Source organism: Pollicipes pollicipes, unplaced genomic scaffold, assembly GCF_011947565.3.
Source record: "Pollicipes pollicipes isolate AB1234 unplaced genomic scaffold, Ppol_2.1 Scaffold_7231;HRSCAF=8579_pilon_pilon_pilon, whole genome shotgun sequence".
Lineage (NCBI taxonomy): Eukaryota > Metazoa > Arthropoda > Thecostraca > Pollicipedomorpha > Pollicipedidae > Pollicipes > Pollicipes pollicipes.
The window spans coordinates 6,457,828-6,470,360 of record NW_023597034.1 but is presented as its reverse complement, the minus strand read 5'-3'; the positions used below and the strand labels follow the sequence as shown (position 1 = coordinate 6,470,360).

The following is a 12,533-nucleotide window of genomic DNA, read 5'->3' as shown; positions in this document are numbered from 1 at the left end:
AGTGGATTAGCGCCTTATTCGGCGGAGTAGCCGGACAGCCGAGAGGCTCGTGTCGTGACGGAGGATTTACTCGTTTCACCGGTTGACGAGCCCAGCAGGCCGGCAGGCTTGTACCTGCGTGAGTCATGGCAGGAAACCGCGCGAAGCCTGGCTGTTAGGCCCTCCGGTGCTCGGTGGTGCCATCTCGTCCGTCGACCCGGATGTTAACGGAACGCTGGATCTCTCACTGCTGAGAGACGAAATCCTCCGGTTCCGGAGGATGCCTTATTTTGTGTGCGATAACGCTGTAATAAGATGACGTACAATTCATTGATTTGCGAGCTTACGTTTGTCTGTCCGTCTGTCTTTACTTCTGTAGCCAGACGCACAGCACAGACAACTTCACGGATTTCCGTCATACTTGTGCTTTTGACTGGTCATCCTTCGTGATGATCCACGACATAAATTCACGCCCGTGCCGATACCGACGTCCGTCACAGCGCGCACGGTAGGGGGGGGGTTGATTTAGGTTTGAGCAAACAGATATTTTCCTGATGTTTGAGAAAGTCCCGCTGTGCAAAAGCCAGGCTCTCGAAGGCATGCCGCAAAGCTCGTGCAACAATGAATTGTAGCATCCACACACGTAGGGAACCTTCCCTTGACGCAGGCGCTGAAATAAGAAGCGCCAGGACCCACTGGGTATGATTGAGATATGTGGCTGGAGACGGTGGGTGTACCGACACAAACGGCGCCGGCTTGTCGCGCAGAAAAGCAAGCAAGAACCACGGCTCGGCATATATTCGATGTCCCTAGTGCTTGGAATAGCGCTGCACCGGCCGTGTGTCCGAGTTTTTCATAATTGTGTAGTAGTTCACAAATGTTGAGTCATGAACGTAGCCAAGGGGGCGGGGGCGCGGTGGCCAGGACCTGGATCATGACCGGAGTCAAGAGGTTTACATGGGATGCTGGGTGATTGGCAGAAATTCGGTCCAACCTCGCAGGACTTCAGAGAACATTTAACATGCCCCCTCCCAGAGTAGAGGAAGATTCTGGCTACGGGACTGTGTTAACTGATATCCGCCTCATATTGTTAAGACACGGGCCAACGATGCGTCGGTGTCGGCGGAAGTACCGACGCCAACAGCGTCGCCGTCCGTGCATGCGAGGCAAGCGGGAACGTCTTGTCTAGCCCATTAATTTCAGAGCATACGTCTCCGTTTCTGCCGCCGGTCTGTCCGCATTTGCTTGGCCAATCACGCAGCACAGATGACTGCACGAGCGTTGTGAAACTTGCGCTCACGGCGGGCTCGACCTTCGCGACGATCCACAAAATAAATTCACGCCGTCCGCTGTCGATGTCGGTCACGCCGCGCATGAGAGCGGGACATGTTTTGGGATGTAGCAGGAACGCTTTTGGTATATGTAAGGGAAGCGACTCGCGCAGAAGCCAAACTGTCGAAAACACGCCGCAAAACTCGAGCAACCTTGAGATGAGCGCAGCTTGGAACACTGAGCACCGGCATTGTGATCGTCGTTTAGCATTATAAGGTCGTGTAACCAGTACCTCCTAGTATATTGAGGATCGTCAGCGTGGCGTAAGAACTTGAGATGAGTTGGCAGTGATCACTATAGCGGCCTGGAGGTAGGCCGCCGTCATTTGCCGTAACCATCGAAGGCTTTGGAGGAATAAAAGAATCGGGACACACTGCACATTATTAGGCAGCGAGTCACTGGTGTATGGCTGGTGGCGTTGCTACACTGGAACCAACGGCGCCGGCTGATCGCGCTGCGAAATAGGCGGGGACAGCAGCTCATTGTTCTCCACTTCCTGAGATAAGTAAAGCATGCGGAAAGCGAAGAATCCGTAAAAGGGATTAAGATAGCAAAGAGTTAAGCCTGTCATGCCTGTCAGCTCTGTATTTCCACTGATTCCACTCACAGTGGGAGATTGCGTTCGGGTCTTGAACGTACCACCTGATTGGTTTGCATTTCCTTACCTGTCCGTGTTACGTGTTTCAGTCGTGGACGGGGAGCCTGCCGAAACGTCCACCCCAAATCATGGTTCGTCGGCCAGCCGCCAGGTGGCGGCCGACAAACTGCAGGCCCAGTTAAAGCAGCTTAACGCCACCCTGCAGGCCAAGGTAAGCGACGCCAGTCTTATCTACCGACCCGGCCTTTAGAGTGTAGAGTGGTGTAGACGGTTATATGGTGTCGTCTGGCGTGCCCGGCAGCGGGTCGGGCCGCGCGCCAGATAACCGGCGACCACATGCTGACCGCCGTGGGCCCAGTTTTCAGGTGGGCCCAGTGTTCAGGCGGGCCCAGCTTTCAGGCGGGCCCAGTTTTCAGATGGGCCCAGTTTTCAGCCAGCGGAGCCGGCGAGCGCATGCTGGGAAAGGGATTAACATGGCGCAATGAGTGAGACACCAGATTTCGGATCAGGAAGTGAGGTCACATTTGCCGCGTTACCCTTGTGTTCACAGGTCCGATTGCGTGCATCGGGCGTCTGACGGGTGTTCAGCTTGTCAGGGGTGTCTGCATGTGGTGTTTGGCTTGTCAGGGGTGTCTGCATGCAGTGCTCAGCTTGTCGGGGTGTCTGCATGTGGTGCTCAGCTTGTCAGGGATGTCTGCATGCGATGTTCAGCTTGTCAGGGGTGTCTGCATGCGGTGTTCAGCTTGTCAGGGGTGTCTGCATGTGGCGTTCGGCTTGTCAGGAGTGTCTGCATGTGGTGCTCAGCTTGTCAGGGGTGTCTGCATGTGGTGTTCAGCTTGTCAGGGGTGTCTGCATACGGTGTTCAGTTTGTCAGGGGTGTCTGCATGCGGCGCGATCATCGTTGGTCGTGCGGTGATCCTAACAGGTTCGTGATCTTTGCTCCAATCGGGGCATCAGCCGACTCATCCTCGAGGCGAACGACGGGTGGGAGCCCGTCAACGATCGTCCTGTCCGTAGTCAGCTGAGTAATGGTGTCTTGGTGACGCTGTCGAGGGAGGATGGGCGGACTGAGCCCTTTGTTGACGTCGCCGTGTCCTTTGGCTCGGTGCGTGGTGCCATGTGCAGTGGGTCTCCTGTAGTTCCGGGTCGTGATCGGCGCCCTCTGCCGCAGGAGGCCCAGATCCGGGCCTTGACGGGCGGCGAGCGGCGGCCGACCACCCCAGACCACCGGCCGACCACCCCAGACCACCGACAGACCTCCTCGGACCGCCAACAGACCACCCCAGAGCACCGGGATCCGGACTCGCCGCCTGCCGGGCAGGTGAGTCTCAGTAGTGAGCGCACCGTCGGGCGATCAAGGAGCCCATGGCGGGTAAGCAACAGCAGCAGAAGACCACAGCGTGCAAGAAATAAAAAAAGGAACGCCCAAGCCGTTTGGTTTCATGTGTTTCTGGGACCGGAGCCCACGTTGAGCAGGACTTATTGCGGGAGGCCGAGGCGACCATTCTAGCGTGAAATTCCAGGTCAACGTCATAATGTTATGGCGAAGGTCGGCCTGCGGGAATGCTCGGCACGGTCCTTGCCACCCTGTGACGTCACCAGCTCAGCGCGGCCGCTGCCACCGGCCGCAGGTCAGCCCTGTCACGGGCAGATAGCGAACGCTTAAAGCAACTCGAACCCACCCCGTCAGAGGTGGATGGATCGGAGAACAGGCGCTCCAATGAGTTGGGCTTCCAGGACGGACAAAGCGGTACGTGTCAGGGCGCCCTCTGTCGTGGAGTCTGGCGAGGCAGGCAACACTCGTGGTCGAGTCCCCCCGTCGCTTACAGTCGAGCAGTGGACGCGCCGGGATGGGGCTCACTGGCCCGTCTCCGGGCTGCCGCGCCAGGCGAGCTCGGGCTCAGTCCAGCAGTAGACGTGCCGGGAGGGGGCTCACTGGCCCGTCTCCGGGCTGTCGCGCCAGGTGAGCTCGGGCTCAGTCGAGCAGTGGACTCGCCGGGATGGGGCTCACTGGCCCGTCTCCGGGCTGTCGCGCCAGGCGAGCTCGGCCCCAGTCGAGCAGTGGACTCGCCGGGAGGGGTCTCACTGGCCCGTCTCCGGACTGTCGCGCCAGGCGGGCTCGGGCTGCCGGCCCGGCCGCCCGGCGTTCGGCCGTGGGGTCCGGGATAGGGTCAGAGGACAGGACACGCCGCTGCCGGCTGGTCACGCGGGTCAGGCTCGGGCACCGGCCGGCCAACCGGGCGATCGCGCTGTTGCAAGGCGTCTGATTGGTGAGGCAGGCTGGAGGTAGTTGACGGACGCGTTAACGCTAGTCGACGAACGCGCTAATGGTAGTCGACGAACGCGCTGGGCTATACAAGACGAACGGCCAGTTTGGCTGCTGACTAGCATTTGGCTGTTTGTGGAACTGTCTTATTGTGCGTAGAGTTTGTGTTTTGTAGTAAACAGGATGTCATTCAGCGTGTTACATAAAGAGCCAGGCCTCCGTCAGAAGCCACTCTCCGTCGGCCAGGCCCCAGCTGCGGCAAAACGCCGCCGGTGGTGGCAGCAGTGGCAGTGTCCGCCCCGGCCGGCCTGCCGCCAGCCGGTCCCGTGCCGCCCTGCTGATGGGCCGTCGCTTGTTTCAGGGCGCCGGCTGCCGGTCCCGCTCACCGCCGTCGGACCCGTTCCAGAGGCGACGCCGCCAGGCGTGCACTGAGCGAGACCTCAGGTGGGCAGGGCCGCCGCCGGAGCGCCACGGGCGCGCGCCGGCGGTGGTGAGAAGCGTCGCGAAAGAGGATGATGAGGGATGTTGACTCGTCGATGTATTAGTGTTTTTGCGTCCGAAGCTGTTGTGTGTGACACAGCTTTTTGATGGGTTGAACAGCGGCGAAATCTTGTTAATCGTTGTACGAAAATAATGATGGTTGTGATTTTAGTTTTTGCGGTCGGTAATAATTTGTCGTTTTGTCGTGGCCCCCGGTTGTGTAGACATTGGTTCTGCGCATACCACCACCGTAGCTCGCAGCGCGTAAACCCAACCCAGGTATAATGCTTTAGGCGTTGGCTCATCGATGCGCTGCCGTCTCTGCGTGGTGGAGATGGGAGCCCGCGACAGCTCTGGTCGATTACACATTGGACACGCTATCGCTTTATTCTTATTTCAAACAATTTTTGGGTGTATGGTAGGGGTGAAATGATAAGAGCAAAGTTAGCCAGCGCCGTTCAGGTCCTTGGGGGACAACTCGTGACTAGGCAACTTGTTTGGTCGGGAGCGGTAAGCGAGGCATGGGTGTGACATGAGCGCGGTCAGCCTTGGTCAGCCGCTGACCACAGACATGTGGTCAGCCGTGGATGTCCGTCTGTGCCCTCGCTCTGGCGCTGAAACCGTGCGCCCTCAGCGCCGACCCTAGCTAGCCGCTGATTGGGTGCGATCCCGGACTGGCCGCGCGTCCCCTGCCCGTGGTGCGTGAAGCCCGGCGAGTCCGCGGTCCTCCGCCAGTCAGCGCGGTCTCGGCCGCCCCACCGCTGCTCTCTGAGCGGCGCAGCTGACGCCAGACCCGCCGCAGGCTGCTGCGGGACTCGGACGACATCAGGAGCCTGCGCGAGCGGGCCGACGACGCGCTGGCGGCGGCCCAGCCGGACCTCGAGCGCCGCTCCAGTCCGCTGCCGCCGCTGCCTGGGCCGGCCTTCTGAGCCGGCCTCTGAGCCGGCCGCGGCCAGGGCCGACAGGGTGGGCACCGCTCTCCAGCCGGGTCGGGTCGTGTCGCTGCCGTACGGTCAGCTCCGCGTCCCCTGGGGTGCGGGTGGGGCGGTGCCGACGGTAGCGTGGTGGGTGTGGAGCCATCCTCGTTCCGTCTGGCTGGCTGTCGCATATTCAGAGAGATTGTGTTCCGAGTAGGCTACCGGTTGAGGAGCTCGTGCGGCCATGACTCGAGCGGCTGGTGGCCTGACCACCCGCTCGTGTGTGCTAGAGATGGGCGCTGGTAATCTGCTGCTGTGTACAGTGTGCGCTCCTCTAACGCCTGTAACTTGATACCGTCTAGTGGCCGCATTCATTGACTTAACCCCAGCCGTTGTCACTGGACGTGTGTGACCTGACGCTGTCCACAGTTGGACGTGTGTGACCTGACGCTGCCCACAGTTGGACGTGTGTGACTTGTCGCTGCCCGCAGTTGGACGTGTGTGACCTGACGCTGTCCACAGTTGGACGTGTGTGACCTGTCGCTGCCCGCAGTTGGAGTCTGTGTACTGTGAACCTGACGCTTGTCCACAGTTGGACGTGTTTCGTGACTGTCGCTGCCTGCTCGCAGTTTGGGCGTGTGTGGACCTTGACGCTGTCCGCAGTTGGACGTAGTTGGACCTGACGCTGTTTTGTTGGGGGTCCGGTGGTGTGACCTGACGCTGTCCGCAGTTGGACGTATGTGACCTGACGCTGTTTGCGGTTGGACGCGTGTGACCTGACGTTGTCCACAGCTGGACGTGTGTGACCTGACGCTGCCCACAGCTGGACGCTTGTGACCTAGCGGACCCGGACGGCGAGCTGGAGCCGACGCAGCCCGGCGCCGGCGGTCAGACCGCCGCACGCGAGGAGATTCAGCGCCTCCGCGAGTGCCGCGACTCGCTGCACAACCAGCGGCGGCGTATCAACGCCAAACTACACCAGGTGCCGGCCGCCGTGTGTGCCGGTTCACTCAGCGCTGGGCAGCGCTGGCCGGCGATCGCCCTGGACGACGCTGGCTGGAGATCGCTCTGGGCGGCGCTGGCTAGGAATCGCTATGGACGGCGTTGGCTAGGGATCGCTCTGGGCGGCGCTCGCTCGGGATCACTCTGGGCGGTGCTGGCTGTGGATTGCTCTGGTGGCGCTAGGACGCGGAGCTGTCTTGTTGTGGTCGTCTCGGAGCTGGAGTCGGCTTGGGTCACGGCTGGGTCGTGAAGCTGTCGGCGGACCGGGTCTCTGTACAGCTGACTTGACGTGTGGGTGCCCTATCCTGGCTGGGCGGTGGTTGCAACGGGCTGGTCTGATCTGTTTTGATTTAGTAACGATGCATCTTTAATCAATGTTTAGATCGAGACCAATGCTTCATTGCGCGGAGAGATAGATGTGCTCGTCGTGCACAGTTAACTCTGCGTTAGCCGGTAGGTGATTCCCACGGAGCCGTTATTGTCGTCTGATGCGTCAAAGAGCGTCACGAAAATGCGCATGTTCGCATCGCCCAATGTTCACGAACATGCTCCACCTTAAACACGTCATTTGCGTGGTGTCCTGCGCGACGCATCTTCGGCCGCACGTCCACGGTTAGCTGACCCCGTCCGGCGCGTGGCCGCAGGGCCGGCAGCTCGACGCGGCCGAGGCGCGGCGGCTGCTGGAGCTGGACGAGGCGCTGCACGCCGTGGACGAGGTGCTGGAGCACAAGGCGGGCCGACTGGCGGGCGGCGCGCCGCCGCCGGATGCGCGCCGCCTCCTGCTGAACCAGCGCGACCTGATGCCGCGCCTGCTGGGCCTGGCCACCGCCGAGCTGCGCCTCCTCTACTGCCGCACCTTCCAGCGGCTGGTGGACCAGCGGGTCGATGGCCTCGACAAAGACGTCGTTGTGGCCGGCCTGGACGTGAGTGGACGGACTCGGGGGGGTGGAGAGCGGGAACTTTGGGAAGGCTGTTAACGTGTCGCGTCGAGGTGTGTGTATGTGCTTTGTGCGAACGTCTGAAGAATGTGTGATGGCGTGTGTGCGCGTCTGCGTGTGAGTGAGTGTGTGCCACTTGTCGTGTCCGCCCTGACGGGGAGAAGCGTAACGCGCTGTGACATGTACCGCTTACTTGCCCTGCCTGGGGCAGAGCGATGATCATTTGCGATTCATTACAACTTCAGTTCCAAACAGTTCGTATCCTTTATTGTAGAATAAAATACCATTGTAATGCATGTACAGGGAATCAGCGCCCAGACAGGGAACTCGAGCTACAGCTATTTTTCTAACGCTACGAACACGGGCAAGAGCAGCCCTGGCCACGGCCGTCCGGATTTTGTCGGCCCCACTGGGCGGCACCTTCTTCGCTTGTGCCTCGTTGCCGGGCGCCGCCGCCGAACACAGGCCCAGAGCCGACCATAACGAATAAGAATTATCGTGAGAAAGTTGTGTGGTATTGTCGATGTTTCGGTGAGAGTGACTCAACTTGACGCCATGGCAGTGGTACGCTCGCGCTGCCGCCGCTTCTGAACCCATTCCACCTCGTCCATGATCCCACCTGTGATTCCACCCCTGAACCCATTCCCACCCCCACCCTGACCACCCCAACCCCATCCCGAGCCCATCTCTGACCACCTCCTGATCCCGCCCCTGACCCCACCTCTGACCTCACCCCTGACCCCACGCTGACCCCAACTCGGCGTCTCCAATGATCCCAGCCTCCCCCCCCTCCCCACCCCCACAGTTGGCCCCTCTCTGACCGTGCCTCTTGCCGTCGGCAGGCCCAGGTTGACGACCAGCTGCGCGGCATGAAGCGGCTGGAGCGCATGGTGCAAGACCTGATGCGCGAGCGCAGTCACTACAAGAAGCAGCGCGACGAGCTGCGCCGCCGACTGCACGGGCCGCGCGGCTCGGCCGTGCTGCCGGCGCCGCCGCCGCCACCGGCACCACCGCCGGCGCCGCCGGCCGCCCTGGCGCCGCCGCTGCCGCTGGAGCCGGCCGTGGCACCGGCGCCGCTCGTGCAGAGCAGGGCGGCCAGCGACGCCAGCAGCGCGCCGGGTACGTCTCGGGTGCCGGCAGGGCGCCGCGGGTGCCGGCAGGGCGCGGGCTGCGCTTGGGGCGCCCTCTCGGCCGTCAGCGGTCCCCTGGCCGGCTGGTGCGGGTGCTGGCATGGCGTGGGGACATGCCGTGGCTCGCAGCGGCTGTTGGCGGGCGGTGGGTGATTTTCAGGGTAATCAGAGGCCACAGGGACGTTTGTTCCAGGGGAGCTCTCGTAATAACTCGGTCTCACCTCGGCGTTGCGTTTGACATCGGCAGGCCCGAGTTCAGTAGTCGACTCGCGTACGCTCAGTTTGAAACACTGCACTTGTTGGATCCACCGAAGCCGGAATTCGTTGTTTTTCTCGACTCACGGGCTGGCCGCCGTGTGATCCGCCTCTTAGCCAGGTTTGGCTGAGATATCGGGTTTCTTCGGTGGCTGTGCGGGCGATTTTAGACGTGCGTGACGAGACTCTTGATATGTATTTGTCGGGCTTGTGTTTTATCGGCTGATAGCCGGGCCGCTATGACTCCAGCGCACAGTCGGATCTTATTATCGGCTTCGGGCGGGAGAGGGCGCAGCGCAAGAACTCCAAGTGCGTCGAAGCGCAGCCAAGCCGTAGTCCACGTGGACAACGGATGGGGTGCTGCGTCTGTGGTCGTGGGATGGATGCCGGGCGTTTCATTGTCACGTTACTTTTCTCGACTGCAAGGGTCCGATTTCTTTCAATGTGTAAGCCGTGTCGATGTCGGATGTTTGATTTTCGGGTACAATCTTGTGGTTGAGTGGCGTCCGGGTTCAACACCCGACCTTTGACCGCTCTGTTCATGATGGAACATGATATCCGGACAGGATTTCCCGTCGTACTCGGCCGGGCCTTGACCGCGACGTCCATCGTACAGGTGCGCCGCGCAGACGCATCGCGGCACTGTGCAGCGGGCTGTCTTCACGGGCCGTGCCGTGCCGTCCCCCGCCACTACTGACGACCCGCCATGTCTCCGCTCGCAGAGCCGGTGCTGGCGCCTACCTCGGCTCCCCACCGGCTGCGCCAGATGCTGCTGTCGGGCCTGAGCCGGCCGGCCGCCTCGGCGCCGGCGGCGCGCGTCACGCGCCAGCGCAACCGCGTCATCATCCAGTCAGCCGCGCAGCCCACCGAGAAGCGCGCCAAGCGGTGACCGGGCGTCGGCCGCGCGCCGGGCGGCGGCCCCAGCGTGGCTGAGGGCGGGCCGGCACAGGGAGTTGGGAGTTGGGAGTTGGTCCACACTCCTGGTGGGACGTGCACGGAGATGATGTGTGGGGCGGGTCTGGACGTCGGCCGCGCGCCGGACGGCAGCCCCAGCGCGGCTGAGGGCGGGCCGGGCGAGCCGGCGCAGGGGCGGGAGTCGGTCCGGACTCCTGGTGGGACGTGCACGGAGATGATGTGGGGGACGGGTCTGGACGGCGGGCTCGCGTGGACAGGAGCCCTGGACTGGAATGGACTCGTCACTCCAGGATAGCCGCTGAGAGCGGGTAACTCCCGTGGGTAACGCCGACCGTGGGGCGGGCGGGCGTCTCTGACCCGGCTTGTCGACTGTGCGGCCCGAGCGGTCACAGTGTGCGGTCACAGTGAGCGTGACCTGGGAGCTGTCCGGGAGAATGGCCGGAGGGCAGCGGCTGGTTACTGTCCGACAAGCAGGCTGGTATCTCTTGGTGGAGACTAGGCATTCTTTTGGTACACTAGTGCTGATTGAGACGGTGCCCGCTCGAATATGAGATGATTTGCAAGCATTGGAGGAACTGTATTGTATTTTGGACTGATGTCTTGAGTGGCAGCAGTGATCTTTGTGTGTGGTTTCAGATCGCTACGTTATACCTGATCGTCTATCATGGTGCACTTGGTTGATGGTTTTGCGAACGGCTGACAAATTTGAGAGGCCTTTTGGGCAGTTGTTCAAACCCATGGAACATGCCGTCTGCCGTCTTCTCGGGTGTTTTCACCCTTGACGCGATTCCGTGCTTATTGAGAGTGTTTGTCTGACTTGTGACCAGTTTTGCTATTAATGCAAGCCACGCGCCTGGGTGCCGCGCTCGTTACACAAGCTCTTCTGCGGCGTCTGAGGCTGTACAGAAGTGCTTCCCGTCATGTTGGTGTCCGACCTACGTTTGTGCCTTCGCCCCCCCCCCCCCCCCCTTGTAGTTTTCTGGCTTTTACGGCCACCCCATGTGTGACTAGGCATGACAGCGGTATGCATGCCCGCGTAACGGACGGCCATCATGCGGGTCTGTCGGAGGAGACGCCTTTGAAGTGCCTGAACTGGACACTGCCCGCGTGCTGTGTGTTTACCACGGCTGGACCTCGCTGTGCTGATAAATCGAATTTCGTCGAATCTGCGTGCCATTGTCTGCGTGTCGCCATCACGGCCGTCATCATCATCACTGCTCCTGCCAGTGCCGCTCGGGGACCATGGGGCAATACAGCGGCGACACGGTCTCTGCTGGCTGGTGTTTCTCGGCTCCGTGGGCGGGGGGCCGCCGGCTGCTCGGCCCCGGCCGCGGCGGCGCCGCTCACCGGGGGTCACCGGGGGTCATCATTGGAGGGCGAGTCACGGCGGAAGACGGCGTACTGGGCAAAGCTTGCTGCCCCGTGCAAGGCTAGGGCAAGACCGGCAATGTCAGCGTTGGTACTTTTGTAGGGCAGGGACGCGGGCGGTGACTTTCGGCACTCCAAGCCGGCGGTAGGCAGGCGCACCACCTTTAGGTGCGTCCGCGTAAAAGTGGCATTGGTTCCTCAGCTGAGAAGTGAGATCATTTGAAGCAGCTAGCCGATGCGGATTACGCGCAGGGACTATGCACCAAAGCATTAAAACGGGTGTAATGTTCAGTCGTATGCTGTAACGAATGCAACATACTTTGCGTCAAAGCTACTGTGGCCTTTACCACCGCTTAGGGCACATACACCCTAGAGGTAATGCTAATGAGACATGCCCACGTTCTTCACTGCGGGAAGATTCATTCGGGATGTTTATTTGACGTTCAACGCCAGGCGCCAATACTGGGAACATTGCAGCTACAACCTGTAAGTGCACAATGATTCTGGTGATCTTCGTGATCAACTGCATTAATTCTTCCAAACATCCTGGCGCATTTCAAAGTTACTCGGCCGGTGCGCCTCGAGTGGAATGTTGAGACCCAGCGTCGGAGCCTTCCATCGTTATATGGCCGATCGTTTCCGCGGAAGCTGTCATAAAGCGTGTGAGCGGCGCGTCTGGGCCGCCCAGTGACCGTTGGGTGAGTCAGACGCCCCCGGGTGGCACCTGACACTGCGGGCCCGACCCACGCGCGCATTTGGCCCGGCTCGGTGGACGGCCGCCGGCGAGGCGCGAGGAGCCGGATGTAACCGGTGACGGATAGGGCTGGGAGGCGGCCGGCGTACCGTTACTGGGACGTGTGTCTTTCAGAGCGGTGAGAGGGGCGTGTGGCCGGCACCGCCTCCCGCTTTGTGTTTGACGACGTTTCAGTCGTGCCGCGTTTTTTACAAGGAGGACCGATGTCCCGTCAGTCGGTTGTCCGCAGCGCTGGTCTTTCCATCCTCAGCTTGTTATCCAAAATTGCGTCAGATGTTTCCGTTCTGGGCCAATGTACTCAGCTTTGTATCCAAAACTGCGTCAGACGCTTCCGTTCTGGACCAATGTACTCAGCTTTGTATCCAAAATTGCGTCAGACGCTCCGTTCTGGACCACTGTACTCAGCTTTGTATCCAAAATTGCGCCAGCGGCTCCCGTTCTGGACCGATGTGACGCGGCTGCCGGCGCAAGAGGCACAGCTGCTCGGCCGACCCGCCGCTCCAGCCGCCTGCAGCGTCGCCGGCTCCTTTCGTAATCTCCCCAGACTGCTGGGAGGCGCGACTGTCCCCTGCCGCTCGCGAGCGCCACCGCCGTTTTTG

General features: G+C 61.1%; 1 protein-coding gene across 1 annotated transcript; it reads left to right on the top strand.

Annotated features, from left to right (window-relative positions):
* Positions 1-691: 691 nt before the first annotated feature.
* LOC119109321 (uncharacterized) lies at positions 692-9,682 on the top strand. The gene is made up of 10 exons (XM_037232929.1): positions 692-706; positions 2,061-2,120; positions 3,081-3,230; positions 4,537-4,619; positions 5,458-5,492; positions 5,551-5,621; positions 6,396-6,554; positions 7,219-7,497; positions 8,355-8,467; positions 9,664-9,682. Exons 1-10 carry the CDS (start codon positions 692-694, stop codon positions 9,680-9,682), a joined length of 984 nt encoding a protein of 327 aa, XP_037088824.1.
* The last annotated feature ends 2,851 nt before the right edge of the window (positions 9,683-12,533 follow it).